Here is a 16,734-nt window from a genome sequence, read left to right on the forward strand (position 1 = left end):
CTCACTTTCTCTATTCCTATCATTATTTTGTTCCAATTCTTCTGAGGAAATTCTCTGTAGTTCATTATGTAAACCATTATGATAGTAGTATGTGAAACATCATCGAGTTTTTCTAATAATCCCTTGCATTGGATACAGGCTGCCTAAAATCTCCAACTTATAGTTTGAAAGCATGACTAGTAGTGACAGGCATAAAAAAAATCTGTTATCACCACTATCAAGTGAAATTATAAATAGTAGAAGAGAACTTAATTTCTTCAGGTTCCATCCTCCAAAACCATAACACAGGAATGAACTTTACAATCTTGTTGACCTTAACTTTCTTACTTGTTAAACAATTACAATGTTTTTCCCATTTAATGGTAATGGTTTTTAAAAGAAAATGATCATGTTGTCTCACAATTATTTGATAGTAGGCTCTACCTGAAAAATGGAGAGTGTACTTAATAAAGTATGGACTATCTTCAGCCATAAACGATGACTAGGGTCTTTGAAAAAATACAAATTGAAACACCTAATACAAATTCCCTTGAAAATAAATCCTTTGGCTTCAAGATGGTCTTCATTTGATGTTTTTCTGTTTGCAGTTAAGATTCACCAGGATCACTAAACAATCCAATTCAGATGTCCATGAATGCAGCAATTTATTCCTATAGCATAAGCAATGCTCTAGTGTCATAGTATTATTGTCAATAAATTTTTTTGATTGATATCAACAATGACTTTTGATGACATAGAAACTAGGACCTTATGGGTGAAATTTGTCAACAATTATCACTGACGTAGATGCTAAAGAGCCAATGCTTTTTGACACTTGGATATTTCCATAACCATCAGTTCACAGTTAGGTGTTTTTATAAAAGTAGAAAAAATTAAATCTGGGGATTTTCTGAAAAATAGGCTTCAGAGAGCCATTTGAATCTTCCAAAACATGACACTTGTTGAAAAGATGAAAGAGGTTTTTGTAAATCAGCATGTTCCCGAAAAATTCATGTTTTATTTTTTCAAAATTCATCACCACCTTCTCTTAAATTGCTCCCAAAGTTAGTCTTTTATGGAAAAAAGTATTAAAAACAGTTTTGTCAATTTGGGCAGATTTGCCTTAAACATTTTTCGTGAAGCTAGGTGAATTCCAAGGGTTCCAGAAGCATGTTGGGTCATCTAGGAACACAACCTAGGCTCCTAAGTTTCCATGTGAATGCCCAAAGTATCCAAACTAAAGGCACTACCAAATCAAAAGGCAACGCTCACTCTAGAAAAACTATCAAATCAGTGAGGGCTCAAGAAAAAACTTGTATGTCCTAACAGATCCTTCAATATCTGGTGCTCACATATGAAGTATTGTTTATGCACAACAGTAGTGAATTAAATCTATATGCCCAATTGGATAGCTAATATGAATTAAATCTAGATGGAATTCATGTTTGTGAGATAGCTAATATGAAGATATTCTAATTCTCTATTCTGAATAAGGGAAGATTGCATATGCTATAGGTAGTATGACAAGAGTTGCCACTTTGCCTCATTGGGTAACATTGGAAAGAAAAGGAAGTTTGGTGCAATAGCCATAGTAGAGTAATGAATGACACTTTAAACAGTTGAAAAAAAATACTTGTGTGCCAGATGTTGATGAGTCAAGTAAAATTTTTATTTCTTGTCTAGTTAATCCAGTCTAGTTAATGCTTTTCAATGTTGCACCTTGCTTCTGACAGGTTGAATTAGAGGACCCAATTGAAAATATTAGGGCCAAGTTGGTAAGATAGGTTGCAGCAAAGACAAATGATTTAGCAGGTGTTAGAACTACCACATCTATTGTACTTGCGCAAGGTTTAATAGCTTAAGGTGTAAAGGTAATTTATTTGTCCCTATTACTGGCTTAAGTATTTATTCATTTTTATTCTGTCTACAAGTTTGGTTCTTCTTGAATCCCCTTTACTAGGAAAAACAGAACTCTTTTTTCTTTGGGCCACCTGGATGAGCACAGATCCGAAAGTGGTGAAGCGGGTATTTAAGGGGGCAGGTTTCCAAGACAATAACAACTAAGAAAGCCAATTATTTGAAGCCCCTGCCACTCAAACCCATCATATCCTTCTGCTAAAACGGTCTCCAGAAGCATTCAGGCATAAAGTGCACACCCAAATGATGACTTGCAGCATATCTATTTTCATTCTACTGACATGGCCTTTTTGGGATTTCAAAGTGTGTTAGTTGTGTCTTACTAGCCCTTTATTACTCTTTGCATAATCTTATTTATAGACATGGGATTTGGGCTTATTTGAATTCATGGGTGTGAGGTGATTGTTGATATATCTTTGGTTTTGTAGGTTAACCAGGTGGGTTGAGGGATAAAAGGAGATGGCAATGAGACGGTGGGTACTGGGCATCTAAGCTGGGTTGGATTCTTGGTTTTTAGACAATCATGGGAGAATCAAGTGCAGCAGCACCTACTATCACGCCCAAAATTGATACAGCCATTGGTACCATTGTGTGGGTGAGAAGGAGAAATGGGTCCTGGTGGCCTGGAAGGATTCTGGGTGTAGAGGAGCTATCTGCAACTCACTTGATGTCTCCCAGATCAGGAACCCCTGTTAAACTTCTTGGTAGGGATGATGCCAGCGTGTGAGTATCCTCTTCTTCACCCTAATCATCTTGCATTTTTCTTACCTTACAAAGAAGCTATCATTGCCGCATATCCATCTGTAATTCCAATTTTCAGATGTGGAACTTTAGTTAGATTCCATGTATTTAAAATATAACTTTTGTCCAAAGGCGATGATTCTTACAAGGTTCTATCCTTGTTTTCAGCAATTCATTATTTTTTCTTGGTAGACCTTAAAAAGATTTTGAATGGATCAATATTCATCATGTTGCGTAGTTGCATAATATGTTTCTGATTACTGTCATCATGTGACATGGGAAATAATGCACATAAACCAAAATAAACAAAGAAATAGTTACACCCTCATCTGGGATGTATGGCATTGATAAATAATTCTTTTCACAGTGTTGTGCTTCATTTAATAAAACAACAGTACAAAATGGTACCTCATATTTTGGCAATATTTTTGTATGCAAATCTCACACTACGCTTCCTGCTGTACTCTTTATTTAAATAGTTTTCTGCAGCTCTCACCAACATGGGGAATGCAATTATTAAAGTAATTTTTGTTCAGTGGTGTATTTTTTTCTTGATGGAAATAATGTAAGCCAGTTTCTTCCTTGTCCTTGTATATTTGTCAGTTATTTTCCTTCACGACTAGCTCATGCTTGACTGATGATTTTTTGGAGTATCCCTCTTAGTTTGCCTGGAATTATTTCTGGTTGTTCCTACACTAGATTCAAATATATCCACGAAGTTTCTAATAAGATCTACAATTGAAAATCAAGAAGTTGTTGGTCATTTTGGAAGATTGACATTTTCGTGTTGAAATTATATGGAAACTATAATATGAAAGTACTTTGACTAGAACTTGGAATAACATATTAGAAATGAAAAGTATACGAGAAGTTTCCTCTTCAGCCTAAGATGCTGACATATATTAATGAGAAAAATGTTTGTTGGCATAAAGGAGTTTCTACATGAGCTCTTAATCCATATTCATTTCCTTTTTGATGAGGATTCAGAATTTGCTGGCAATCCCTAGCTTTGTACATGATAATAAGTTGATGATCACAAAGATCTTGGGATCACGAGTAGCTCATTCATAACTGATATAATCAGCTGAGAGTACTCCGCTGAAAACAGTAGCAACGATCAAGTCAATACACAGTAGAATATCCTACTATCACGTGAAGGAAAGAATCATAAACAGAATAGATGCACATTTCATGAATCTTGCCTATAAGCATCTTCTAACTGGGTTTTGCCAATTCCAAATTCTAGATGATTACTATTGCAGGTTAACAACTTCTTTATCAGTTTGTCATGCTAATATGTCTTTACATAAAGTAGCAATCCTATGGATCTGACTTTGGGTCAATCCTAGTGCAGCTTTTCTTAGGATCCAGGTTTGTAACCATAGACAATGGTTCTATTTTACTGCAGATTTGATTACAATATTTTTTTTTATAATAATGTATTAAAAGAAAAGAGGGAGTGCTGTGGCTATATTCATACAACCCAATACAACATTTTTGTATGCTACTCTTCATCCTATCCTTGGGTTAGGGTTGGGATGATGGGTTGAACTAGGTTTCATTCTTGATTTCCTGTGCTTAATAGTGCACAGGCTTTTGAACTCCTTAACAAATTGCTTGCAAATTAAAATACTCTGGAAAAACATAGTACATACCTATGCATTTTCCTATGAACCCAAGGTGTTGCCATATTTTGCTAGCAGGGATTGAGATCCCCTGGCTTTATTTTTGTCCGCTTCTTTTTCCCACAGCACCTCCTCCAACTTTTGTCCTCTTGTAAGTGGTGGAGACTCGGAGAGTTGGATGGGTCTGCTTCTAATGTTTTTGGCTATCAGTAATTGATATAGGAAATATCTGCCTGGCTAATCCAAGCCTAGGTGCAGAGAATATGAAGGGTTGAAGCCCATGTTTTGAAGACCCATAGAAAAACTGCATTTTAAGCTGATTTTTTAGTTTGTTTTTCCATGAAATCATGTGTGCGCAAAATGGCAGGCCTTGCAATGGTTGCACCCAATCAAAAAGCACAGCAAGGCAACAATAATAGGAAGGCATTAGGAGACATTGGCAATGTGGTGGGAGCTCGGAACCCCAAATGCAATATCAACAAAGATGTGGTGATGGAGTATGTTGTTTTATGTTATTTATTATCCTTTAGATGTATAAATTGAATCAATCTGCTGCTGGGTTTTTGTTTCTTTCTATTTGGTGGCCTCTGCTTCTAATGTCAAGTCCTACACTATTGGATTGACTACTGTTTCAGGAGGTCTAGAGTAAACTTGGTTGTCAATGCCAACAAGGGAGCCAATCCCAGCACTCAGGTAAGTTTAATCAGAGTCAATTAAGCAAGCTGAATTATTGTTTTTTTGTAAAGAAATGGGTCTACCATTTATAAAGGACAATCTCCTGGGGAATTGAACTAGCAACCAGGAAAAACCTCTGTGTTCAACCACCTGCGTTTTCGATCTTCCTGCCTAGTATTCTGTTTTTCTGGGCATGTTTAATTTGTTGCTCTTTGTTTTCATTTCACGGGACTCATTCTGTTCTCTATTTTCTGTGAGCCCAAGCATGGAATCTCACTCTTTAATTTTCCCATTTTGATTCCAGCAATTCCAAGCAGATGATATTTTTGTTAAGGCAGGAGCCAAAGCAGAGGCAAAGGCAGTCCGGGGAAACAAACAGAGGCGGATTGTCAGAAGGAAGGCTGAGAATGACACTGCTAGAAAGAAGGATAATGTAGTTTCTATCGGTGATAGCATAGACTCAAGTGCACAAGATGGCGGATTACAAACATCTAGCCAACTCAAAGCAATGAAACCCATAGCACAGTCACAGACTGTGGTGCTAACAGCTCGAAGTGAGGTCTGTCTTATTGATTAAGTTTACTAGTTTTCTGATACTTTTCTTGTTTTATGTACTGGCTTAAATCCAAATATATATCAGCCAAAGGTACCCACATCCACGCCCAATTACTAAGAGGTTTTATAGCTATAAGATTGATTTATGTTTATCTATTATGTAGTTTGGATAAAAATGATTAATAATGTTGATGGGGGTATTTCAGGACGCTCAAGAGGTTCTCCCTAGCATTGATGATGGAGACCTCGGAAACCAATTGGCAGTTGCGGAATATGTTGGAGACATATACAAGTCCTATCAGAAGATTGAGGTATGTTTCTCTATCAATGATTGGAGATTTGTGTGAATGTGAAGGTAAATTTTTAATTTTCATTTAGTAATCATTGGCAGTCCCGTATGTCCAGAACACGGGCCGTGTACCTCTAGATTATATGAAAAGGCAGGATGAAATCAATGAGACAATGAGGGCAACCCTGATTGATTGGTTGATACAGGTACAAATTAGTTCCTATCCTAACTTCGTTTGCTGCCAATGTTGGATCTAGAAGAACTTTATGTGGGCAATTTCTTAGGCTTTACCTCGAAATATTAAATTTTGCAGGTGCATCACAAATGTGAACTAATGCTAGAAACATTGTATCTCACTGTAAACATTATGGATAGATACCTTTCTATTTATATTGCTAGGAAGTGGGAATTACAATTAGTGGGTATCGTTGCGATGTTTATAGCTTGCAAATTTCAAGATACCTGCACTCCTCAGGTAGGATGACTTACTGACATCCATAAGCATGACTGTAAGGAAACCTTTTGCATATATCTAATTGATAGAATACCTGGTTGGCTGTTGAATATTGACATAAGAAGAATCAATTCATATTTGGTTACAGATCAATGAATTGATCTGCATCTTAGGATACCAATACACATCCAAAATGATAGTAGCCATGGTAATTATCTCTAGCTGATATCTTTCTGTTTCATTTAATTACAATATATTTTAAAGATTCATTGTGAGTGATACATTGATAATGATACTTGGCAGGAGCATACAATATTAAATCGATTGGAATTCAATCTTATCGTTCCCACTCCATGTGTATTCCTTGTCAGGTTTCTCAAGGCAGCTAGTCCTGACAGAGTGGTAAAGTGATGAACTCCACTGTTTCTTTTGTATTGTCAGAATAATCTTCTGATGTATTGATCAAATTGACTTTCAAAATGCTTCTGGAAAATTGAGATTTTGGTTTAAATGTCTTTTCTTCATTGTATTTCCTAATAATCCTCTCCTTTACTGTTAAAAATTAAATGTATTATCGCATGGTTTAGATAGAAAATCTAGCATTTTACTTGGTTGAGCTGTGTTTGCTTCATTACAAAATGATCAAATACAGTCCATCAATCCTTGCTGCTGCTACTGCCTACACTGCTCAATGCACTTTGAAGAAGGATCCATGTTGGAGTAAAACACTTGCTCTTCACACAGGCTACTCAAAAGAAGATCTCAAGTAAGTCTTCTAGTTCTCAAGGCACCATGCTTTTAATGAGTTTAACCTTCCAAAGGATACTTACTGCTAAATATCTTAGGAATTTCCATGAATTACGCAATCTGTAGATTATATATCCAAAACCTAGTGGAGCTGCTACAACACTAATTTATTGGCAACATGTCTGAAATTGTATCTAATTCTACATATGGGAAAGATTGACAAATGTGCACATCAAACTATTTGGGGTGTGTGCACATTTAGTTAACCCTGTACGTTGTTAAGGAATAACATTTGATTTACTTGTTCCAGGGAATGTGCAAACTTCATGGTTGACTTCCACTTAAGTGCAGGAAAAGATGAGCTGAGATATGTTCATGAGAAGTATTCAGATCCATGTCATGGCTATGTTGCTTTTTTATGCCTTGCCAACTTACCCAATGATGACAGTTGCACCACCAGCAATGACGCTGTCATTTGTATTAGTGATAACATCGACTCAAGTGCACAATAAGGGGGATTAGAAAGACCTAGCCAACTGAAAGCCAGGAAACACACTGCACCATCGTTGACTGCAATGATAACATCTCAAAGTGAGGTCTGTGTCACTCTCTTATACTTTTCTTGTTCTTGTTCAACAAATATACACAAACCAAAGACTGCAATGCTAACATCTCAAAGTGAGGTATGTGTCACTCTCCTATACTTTTCTTGTTCTTGTTCAACAAATATACACAAACCAAAGAGTATCCATGTCCACTCCAAATTACTAGCAAGTTTTATAACCTTAAGATAGCTTTGTCTTTAGTCATGTTGTAAGTTGGATGAAAATGATTAGTTATCTTGATAGCCTCAAGTTAGTGTTGTGTTTATTTATGATGTAAGTCAGCTGAAAATGATTAATAATCTTGATGAATGTATTTCAGGATGCATTCAGGGATTCCCATCAGGTGCTTCCTAGCATTGATGATGGAAACATTGAAAACCAATTGGCAGTTGTTGAATACGTTGAAGATATATACAAATTCTACAGGACAATTGAGGTATGTTTCTCTGTCAATGATTGCAGTTTCTTGTTAGGGTGAAGGTAAAGTTTTATTTTCCTTAACTAAAATTTGGCATTCATGTATGCCCAGGAAGTGAGTTGCGTACCTCCATATTATATAAGAAACCAGGTTAAAATCAACACAAAGATGAGGGCAGTCGTGATTGATTGGTTGGTGGAGGTACAACTTTGTTCCTATGCTAGTTCCAACTTCCATTTGCTGTCAAACTTAGATCTAAAAGAGATTTATATGGTCTATCTCTTAGGCCTGACATCAAAATCTTAAAATTTTCAGGTGCATCTGGAATTGGAATTAATGCCAGAGACGTTGTATCTCACTGTGAACATCATTGACAGATACCTTTATATTCAGAGTATTGTAAGGAAGAATTTGCCATTACTTGCTATCGCTGCAATGTTTATAGCTAGCAAATATGAAGAAGTCTGTCCTCCACAGGTAGGATGACTTGCTGACATATGTAAGAAAGGATGTGTATATATCTAATTAAAAGAACACTTTGTTGGTTGTATAAAAGTACATACACCAGCAATATCTACTCCTATAGAAGATTACGCTTTATGCTGGAATCAGCACAAAAATTATATTATAATAGGTAACACAATATTGATAAGAGCTGGTTTATACTTGGCTACAGGTCAATGACTTCATCCGCATCTTCCCAAATGAATGCACGTCAGAACAGATAGTGGCCATGGTAATTAGCTCTAACTGATAATTCTTTGTCATTGATTGCAACATAGTCTCCAAACATTCAGATTGACTGATCAATTGATAATAACTCTTCGCAGGAGTCTACGATATTAAAGCAACTGAACTTCAAGCTTACAGTTCCCACTCGGCCATATGTATTCCTCCTCAGGTTTCTAAAGGCAGCTGATTCCAACAAAGTGGTAAAGTTTTGAATGACACCACTTTTTATATTGTTGAAAGCAGCCTGTGTGGCATTGATCAAATCTACTTTCGAAAATGCCTCATAAAATCTAGCATTCATGTTTTAAATTACTTTTCTTTATTGTATTCCTAATAATACCCCGCTGTACTGACAAGTCGTACTATCTATTATTCAGATGGAAAATCTAGCATTCTTCTTCGTTGAGCTATGTTTGCTTCAGTACATAATGAGCAAGTACAATACATAAAATTTGTGTTAAGGGCTTTGAGCACTTATCCGCTATGGAAGGCTTGTTTGTTGATGTGGTTTTTGAAATATTCAATGTATTTTTTAAGTTGTTTGTGCAAGTGTTTTCCACAACAGTAGTGAAGGCTTATCTGGATCTCAAATATTGTGCATAGGTGATGCTTTTACCTCCTTTAGTTAGTTCATTCTTGTTTATTGTGTGTTTTTACAAACATTTTGCAGTATGGTCCACTTTTTATCGTTTTTGATAATATATCTCATGTATTTGATACTTGTAGACCTTTAATCCATAAAAAACAGCCCAAAAATCTCAGAAATAGACACCTATAAATATAAACTAGTCATCAAATTTCAAGGAATATTTTTTCATGGGGCTAAAATCCTATTAAAATTTGGAACAAAATGCATATTTTCATATTTATGAGATGTATACTTTGTTTACTGAACTAGATTTGTATGTGTTCATATTGAAATCTTGTTACTATGTTTTAAATTGCGAGAAGCTTGATGGCTAAATGTTGTTTGCTTTATGATCCTTAGTTACCATTTGTGAAGTGTTTTAAGTAACTGGTTACGGCTGATCTTATGCTGGACCCTTTATCGAAGGTTCTTAATGTAGGTTCTGATTATAGCCGGTGTGATAACTTGCTAGGTACCAAAGGGACTGTCACATGCTTTGCATCATACTTGGTGTGCACCTCAATTTTCAATTCCATTATGGCATTAGCTGGGAATATCAATGTAGGACTTAAATTCTAAATACTGGATAGCCAGACATTATGTTTATTTTATCAGCATTTTGTATCTTAAAATGTAGTTTGTCATCGTTGCTTTATATATCTTACGATATTAGTTTTCATTATTTTTTTTTATATTTTGCAGTACTATGATGTTTGGAAGGAGTGCAATGGTGGCCTGTGCTATGATTTTTCAAATATGGAGAATTACTTAAACTAGGGTTCCATTAGGGATGCCCTGGGGGTTGGTAGCCGAAAATTTGTCTCCTGTAGCCCCTTGGTTTATGAAGCTATGCTTACTAACTGGATGCGGAAGATGGAAGTTGGCATTCCAACACTCTTGGAGGATGGTGTTAAGTTGCTAGTTTATGCAGGAGAATATGATCTCATTTGCAATTGGTTAGGTAATGATATTGTATACATATAACATATTGTTTTTGTTTTGGACAATGACTTTATGATTTAGGTGTTAAGTCTATTATTAACTTATTTGCAATTGTGTTTTTCAGGCTTCTCAGTCTAATCTTCAAAATTGAAAAGTTAATTGTTCAAATTATGTGTCTTTCAGGCAATTCAAGATGGGTGAATTCCATGGATTGGTCTGGAAGTGAGAATTTCAAGAAGGCACCTACAAAATCCTTCCTTGTAGACGATAAGGAAGCAGGTTTAATAACCAGTTATGGACCACTCAGTTTTCTCAAGGTAAAAGGCACTCGATGATCATCTTTGATTTCGTTGTACAAGTAGATAATTTCTTCCTTACAGAATCTTCTATTTTGCTGCACCAGGATCATGATGCAGGTCATATGGTCCCAATGGATGTATTGTGTGGAATATTCCTGCTTATTAGCTTACGAATTTGTTCCAGGTGAGAACGATACGGGCGAGCAGACATTCAAAATGATTTTATTTATTTTTTTTTTAATAATTTTTTATATTGTCTCTAGAGAGACAATAGTTTGAATTATGGACATTTATTTTTTTTTAAAATAATTTTTTATATTGTCTCTAGAGAGACAATAGTTTGAATTATGGAACTGTCTCTAAAAAGACAAAAATGTAATTGTCTCTAAAGAGACACAAATGAAATTTTCTTTAGAAAGACAAATCAAATTGTCTTTATAGAGACAATAATAATATGTGTTTTATATTGTCTTTATAGAGACAAATTTTTGAGACATTATATTTTGAGACACCCGCTTAGAGACAATATTTAAGACAATATTTGAGTTTCTTTTTGTCTTAAATTAAGACAATTGACTCAAATATTGTCTTAAAACTCCATACATGTAGTAATGCAGGGCTGAACGTTTCACTAGCCCATTTCTATAGTATATCATCCTTATTTAATTTTAATGGAGCTGCAGTTAACAAACCTGTATTTCTAGAAATAAATCGTGAACTTTCTTTTCGTTATAGTGGTCCTCCTGTTTCATTATCGTTGGGTAAGCGTTCCTTGGTTGGACGACTCGGTCGTATTTTATGTTAACATTCCAGTGCAAGAGTCGGTTATCTGACCGCCATACAACATCTCCATCCACTCCTATGAGAACTCAACACTGTTCTCTGAGTTATTCCTAGGGGAGAACTCAACACTGTTTTTTGAGTTATTCATTTTATATATGATTGTATTTTTATTTTGATTACAATTTCCAGACTATTTTGGAATCTGTTTATTGAAAAAAGTTTTTTTTTTGGCATCTGTGATTTATCTTCAAAATAAAATTAAATTAATGACTTGAAATCCAATTCTTTCCTAAATCTATAATCAAAACTCCTCAACTTCCAAAAAAAACTTACACAAATGTAAATTAAGTTATTGTAGATTAGATTCATCTGAGTGAGGAGCCAACAGTTTACTTTGTGACTGGCCTTCCAATGGCACTGATCTACAATCCGGTTTAAGGATGGCCCTCCACTCCACAGATAAACGATACTTTCTTTCTCCACGTGATTCTTATGTTTTTACTTCTTTGTAAAGATGGGTGCTCGTTGGAAGTCAAAACCGGGAACATAAATATAACTGCTCGACCATTAACATCGTCGGTGATCACGGTGGAGTGAACTGCATTGAAACGGAATCATATAGCCACTTTAATCTTCATCCATACAAGATTGCTCACATAGACATTCTAATCTCTTGTCAAAAGGGAGAATTTGTATTTATAAATATCCTGACTCATGACAAATTCCTATTATTATGGTATTGCAACGCCTTTTTTACGTACCAAGAAAGCCAGATTGACTGATCCTGTAACAAGTTCCTTCCTTTAGATAATCATATGTATCACATATCACTATCCTACTGATATGTGATACATACGACTCTCATCTACAATCCGGTTTAAGGATGGCCCTACAAATGTGTAGATTAGATTCATCTGAGTGCGCAGCCAACAGTTTACTTTGTGACTGGGCCTTCCAATGACCGTGATCTACAATGCGGTTTAAGGATGGCCCTCCACTCCACAGATAAACGTTACTTTCTTTCTCCACGTGATTCTTATGTTTTTACTTGTGTGTGAAGATGGGTGCTCGTTGGAAGTCAAAACCGGGAACATAAATATAACTATTATTTATCTGCTCGACCATTCACATCGTCGGTGATCATGGTGGAGTGAGCTGCACTGAAACGCAATCATATAACCACGTTAATCTTCATCCCTACAAGATTGCTCCCATAGACATTCTAATCTCTGGTCAAAAGGTAGAATTTGTATTTAATATCCTCACTCATGACAAATTCCTATTATTATTGTATTGCAACGCCTTTTTACGTACCAAGAAAGCCAGATTGATTGATCCTGTAACAAGTTCCTTCCTTTAGATGATGATATGTATCACATATCACTATCCTGCAATTGCTTGACTGAACAAACTGGGGAAGGCACGAATGAACTGGAAGATAGTTGTAAAGGTCTCCATCACAATATGAATGTTTTTATTATTAAGAACAAAATATGCATATACAAAATAAACACATCTGCACATGAAAATAAAATATACATATACAAAATAAAAACATGCACATGAAAATGGCAACCCTTATCCCGATAGCAGATTCTTAAATCTGCTTGCGTGGCTTCCGGGGTCTACCTTCCCGTCTCCGTTACCAGTATGCTATATCGTTACAGATTTCTTTCCTGTACGTACGAACAAACTCGTCCGGGTCAGTAGAATACCGACTACCAGGAGCCTTCGTCTCGTGTTTTTGTCCTCTTAATGTTGGGATTTGCATACCGCTGAGCCAATGGCAATCCAGGTGACCGAAATTGTGCGGCTCACCCAATCCAGATGGCATTCCACGTGAACCAAATTAAAATAAGTTCTCCATTTTCGATGTGTGATCCAGACTTCACATTGAAAGAATAAACTGGTGACTTTTTTGTCGTTATTGGAGCTGATTTTGCTCCATGTTTTATTCAAAATTAAGTTAGAGATTGAAAAAATTATAACTTTTAAGTTGTATTTTTTTTTAACCAGGGTCCCTCTATCATAGTTTAGTTGTTAAATTTATATGGAGGACAAGGACTAGCGACTCTGTTCTTTCGGGGTGCATGAACGAATGAACACTGCTCCCTACCTAAGAGGCAGGCCTTGATGGCAGGCAGCTGTATCTTTTCTTCTCGAGGCCCTTGTGCCATGCATCTAGAGATCACAAGGCCCTGTACCCTGCCGGACACAAGGGGCTATCCAAAGGTACACTCAAACCAGGGGTGTCGGCCTTAACAACGGTGGTTCACTGGGGGTCTAGAATACTACTGTCGTTTTTAGGGATCCTACCAATGACTCTATACTGCTACCTTTGCTTTTCAGTCTCGATTAACGGCTTAAACTAGTGCTTAATATACCACAGAAGCTACTAGTGCTGCTACTGCTAGCTTTTGGTCTTCTATATAAGATGCTGTCTACTATGATGCTTATGGATACGGAACTGCTGCTTTCACTCCATCCAGGTATTATGGATATGAAACTGCTTACTCAACCAAATCAACCTAATCAAGGTTTTTTCTATGATAGTTTACTTGTTAAATTTGTATAGAGGATAATTATTACTGGTTGCTATTCCTGATTCAAACTAACTCATCACTTTTACTTTTATTTAAGGAAATTTATGCTACTTAAAATTACTCTTATCTGGTTGGCTGTCTGTAAGAGAGTAGGCATTCACCCTTTCCAAATATCTCTAAGTCTTATGGTTAACCTATTTCCTTAAATTCCATGAAAACTACTTCTTAACCAAATAAAAACAATTTTAAAACATATTCTTTTACATTATTAAAATATTTCTACAATTTTTTATAAAATTATATTCTCTTTTACTTTAAAAACCATTAATTTTAATTTTCATGTGTAAATTATTTATTGTTTAAATTTATAAAATAAAATAAATAACTATTTAAAATACAATTAATGAACATTAAAATCTCGCCAAAGTCATGTTGCTTGAGTAGGACAAAGGCCAAAGTCATCGGATTTGTTTGTTTTTATTTTTCTCTTTATATTTATATAACTATGTCATGAATTAATATATATAATTTTTAATATTTAATATTTTTAACTTTATAATTTATTATTATTTTAATAATAAATATTTTGTTAATTGAATTTAGTTTAAGTAAAATATTTGTTTTTATGAGAGATTCTTCAGCGTAAATCACATAGAATATCATTTGTCGAAGCCTTTCGAACCAACCAACTAGTGTGCTTCATCGTCAGGACAAGTTGAAGAAACACATCCAGCTTAGCATGTTAAATAGTCTGACCAGAGTCTCCAACGGCTAATTCGCCAACGGCTAATTTTGACCTTGGGACCAGGGTCAAATTATTAATATTATTATTACTATTATTTATTTATTTATTACTATTATTATTGTTATTATTCAATTTTTAATAAATAAAATAATTTTAATTGGTGTTAATGGTTAGTTAGAAAACTAATTCATTTATTTGTTTAATAATTAATAATTATAAAGATTGTAATAATAGGTTGTTAATAAAAGTTAGTTAGAATTAATAAAAATATAGGAACGAGGTAACTTAAAAAATATAAAAATAATTGGAACGAGGTAAAAAAATAAATAAATAAAAAAATAAATAAAAATACATAAATAAATATTAATGTATGTAAATTAAAGAAGCTAGTTATAAAAGGTACTAAAATAAATAAATAAATAAAATAAAAATAAAAATAAATTAGTTAATTAATTAGAACGTTTAAAAACAAAATAATAATAATAATAATAATAATAATAAATAAAATAAAAATAAAAATAATAATAATAATATTAATATTAATAATATAAATAAATAAATAAATAAAAATAAATAAATAAATAAATCAATAATAATAATGATAATAATAATAATAATAATACGTAACAAGAAAAGATTATCGAGTTAAATAAGTTAACTAATAAAAATCATAATCCTTCAGTTAGGAAGAGAGGGCTGGGATCCAACAGCTGTTTATCTTCCATCCGTCCTCTCTATTGAGATTGTTCGGTCTTTTCTCAATTTCAAAGGCTTCCCTAAATTTTCAGTGATGGAATTGTGAAACCCTAGTGATAACACTCGCCTCCTCTATGCAGACATGATGATTGGTACTCTCTGCATGCTCAGCTAAAGCGGAAGACTTGGTTCTCCTCTGTCAGCTGCATGCTCACTAATCCTTTGACTGATGGAGCGACCTATCTCACCAATATAGGGTGCCCCACAGGAACAAGGAATAATATAAACCCCTTTCATGTCCTTAGGGTTGATAGGATCCTTCACAGATCTGAGGGATTTACGGATGGTGTTGAGGGGTCTAAAGGTCGAGGGGACATTATGCCTCTTAAGAACCCTAGCAATCTTATCCGTGGTCCCCTGTACATAAGGAAGATGGACACCTGGGTGTACATAAGGAAGGTAGAGCGGGTCCCAGGTGTCCATCTTCCTTATGTACAGGGGACCACAGATAAGATTGCTAGGGTTCTTAAGAGGCATAATGTCCCCTCGACCTTTAGACCCCTCAACACCATCCGTAAATCCCTCAGATCTGTGAAGGATCCTATCAACCCTAAGGACATGAAAGGGGTTTATATTATTCCTTGTTCTTGTGGGGCACCCTATATTGGTGAGACTGGTCGCTCCATTAGTCAAAGGATTAGTGAGCATGCAGCTGACCTCAGGCATAGGAGAACCAAGTCTTCCGCTTTAGCTCAGCATGCAGAGAGTACCAATCATCATGTCTGCATAGAGGAGGCGAGTGTTATCGCTAGGGTTTCGCAATTCCATCACCGAAAATTTAGGGAAGCCCTTGAAATTGAGAAAAGACCGAACAATCTCAATAGAGAGGACGGATGGAAGATAAGCAGCTATTGGATCCCAGCCCTCTCTTCATAACTGAAGGATTATGATTTTTATTAGTTAACTTATTTAACTCGATAATCTTTTCTTGTTACTTATTATTATTATTATTATCATTATTATTATTGATTTATTTATTTATTTATTTATTTATTTATTTATTTATTTATTTATTTTTATTTATTTATTTATTTATTTATTATTATTATTATTGTTATTATTATTATTATTTTATTTATTTATTTTTTATTTTTATTTTTTTTACCTCGTTCCAATTATTTTTATATTTTTTAAGTTACCTCGTTCCTATATTTTTATTAATTCTAACTAACTTTTATTAACAACCTATTATTATAATCTTTATAATTATTAATTATTAAATAAATAAATGAATTAGTTTTCTAACTAACCATTAACACCAATTAAAATTATTTTATTTATTAAAAATTGAATAATAACAA

The 16,734-nt window shown here is 34.6% G+C and overlaps 3 protein-coding genes across 5 annotated transcripts; all 3 read left to right on the forward strand.

The window, feature by feature from the left end:
- Positions 1-1,571: 1,571 nt before the first annotated feature.
- LOC149169949 (cyclin-B1-1-like) lies at positions 1,572-5,901 on the forward strand. 3 transcript variants are annotated; one of them, XM_089427197.1, is made up of 6 exons: positions 1,572-1,850; positions 2,325-2,619; positions 4,630-4,759; positions 4,898-4,955; positions 5,242-5,496; positions 5,699-5,901. In XM_089427197.1, the coding sequence occupies exons 2-6, from the start codon at positions 2,607-2,609 to the stop codon at positions 5,837-5,839; spliced, it is 597 nt and encodes a 198-aa protein (XP_089283323.1). In that variant the 5' UTR covers positions 1,572-1,850; positions 2,325-2,606; the 3' UTR covers positions 5,840-5,901. The 3 variants fall into 3 exon arrangements, with proteins under 3 accessions (XP_089283323.1, XP_089283325.1, XP_089283326.1); XM_089427199.1 differs by having other exon boundaries at positions 2,334-2,619; XM_089427200.1 differs by lacking the exon at positions 1,572-1,850 and adding an exon at positions 2,131-2,199.
- Positions 5,902-5,954: 53 nt separating this feature from the next.
- Positions 5,955-7,541, forward strand: LOC149169950 (G2/mitotic-specific cyclin S13-7-like). Its single transcript, XM_089425396.1, has 5 exons — positions 5,955-5,987; positions 6,095-6,256; positions 6,539-6,637; positions 6,823-7,001; positions 7,293-7,541. The coding sequence occupies exons 1-5, from the start codon at positions 5,955-5,957 to the stop codon at positions 7,492-7,494; spliced, it is 675 nt and encodes a 224-aa protein (XP_089281522.1). The 3' UTR covers positions 7,495-7,541.
- A 536-nt stretch (positions 7,542-8,077) lies between these two features.
- Positions 8,078-10,585, forward strand: LOC149169951 (G2/mitotic-specific cyclin S13-7-like). The gene is made up of 7 exons (XM_089427201.1): positions 8,078-8,206; positions 8,321-8,482; positions 8,682-8,741; positions 8,836-8,937; positions 9,838-9,926; positions 10,068-10,326; positions 10,491-10,585. Exons 1-5 carry the CDS (start codon positions 8,105-8,107, stop codon positions 9,910-9,912), a joined length of 501 nt encoding a protein of 166 aa, XP_089283327.1. The 5' UTR covers positions 8,078-8,104; the 3' UTR covers positions 9,913-9,926; positions 10,068-10,326; positions 10,491-10,585.
- The last annotated feature ends 6,149 nt before the right edge of the window (positions 10,586-16,734 follow it).

Source organism: Pinus tabuliformis, chromosome 4_2 (assembly GCF_031772625.1).
Source record: "Pinus tabuliformis cultivar Carrire ecotype Pingquan chromosome 4_2, CPIR1, whole genome shotgun sequence".
NCBI lineage: Eukaryota > Viridiplantae > Streptophyta > Pinopsida > Pinales > Pinaceae > Pinus > Pinus tabuliformis.

What these genes read in the sequence shown, in the direction of transcription:
- LOC149169950 (XM_089425396.1), top strand. Translation starts at nt 5,955, where the DNA reads ATGAGGGCAACCCTGATTGATTGGTTGATACAG. An exon ending in TGATTGATTGGTTGATACAG is followed by an intron (nt 5,988 to 6,094) that starts GTACAAATTAGT and finishes TAAATTTTGCAG; the next exon opens with GTGCATCACAAATGTGAACT. An exon ending in AAGATACCTGCACTCCTCAG is followed by an intron (nt 6,257 to 6,538) that starts GTAGGATGACTT and finishes GATACTTGGCAG; the next exon opens with GAGCATACAATATTAAATCG.
- LOC149169949 (XM_089427197.1), top strand. An exon ending in AACAAAGATGTGGTGATGGA is followed by an intron (nt 4,760 to 4,897) that starts GTATGTTGTTTT and finishes CTACTGTTTCAG; the next exon opens with GAGGTCTAGAGTAAACTTGG. An exon ending in GAGCCAATCCCAGCACTCAG is followed by an intron (nt 4,956 to 5,241) that starts GTAAGTTTAATC and finishes TTTTGATTCCAG; the next exon opens with CAATTCCAAGCAGATGATAT.
- LOC149169951 (XM_089427201.1), top strand. Translation starts at nt 8,105, where the DNA reads ATGTATGCCCAGGAAGTGAGTTGCGTACCTCCATATTATATAAGAAAC. An exon ending in TGATTGATTGGTTGGTGGAG is followed by an intron (nt 8,207 to 8,320) that starts GTACAACTTTGT and finishes TAAAATTTTCAG; the next exon opens with GTGCATCTGGAATTGGAATT. An exon ending in CAGAACAGATAGTGGCCATG is followed by an intron (nt 8,742 to 8,835) that starts GTAATTAGCTCT and finishes AACTCTTCGCAG; the next exon opens with GAGTCTACGATATTAAAGCA.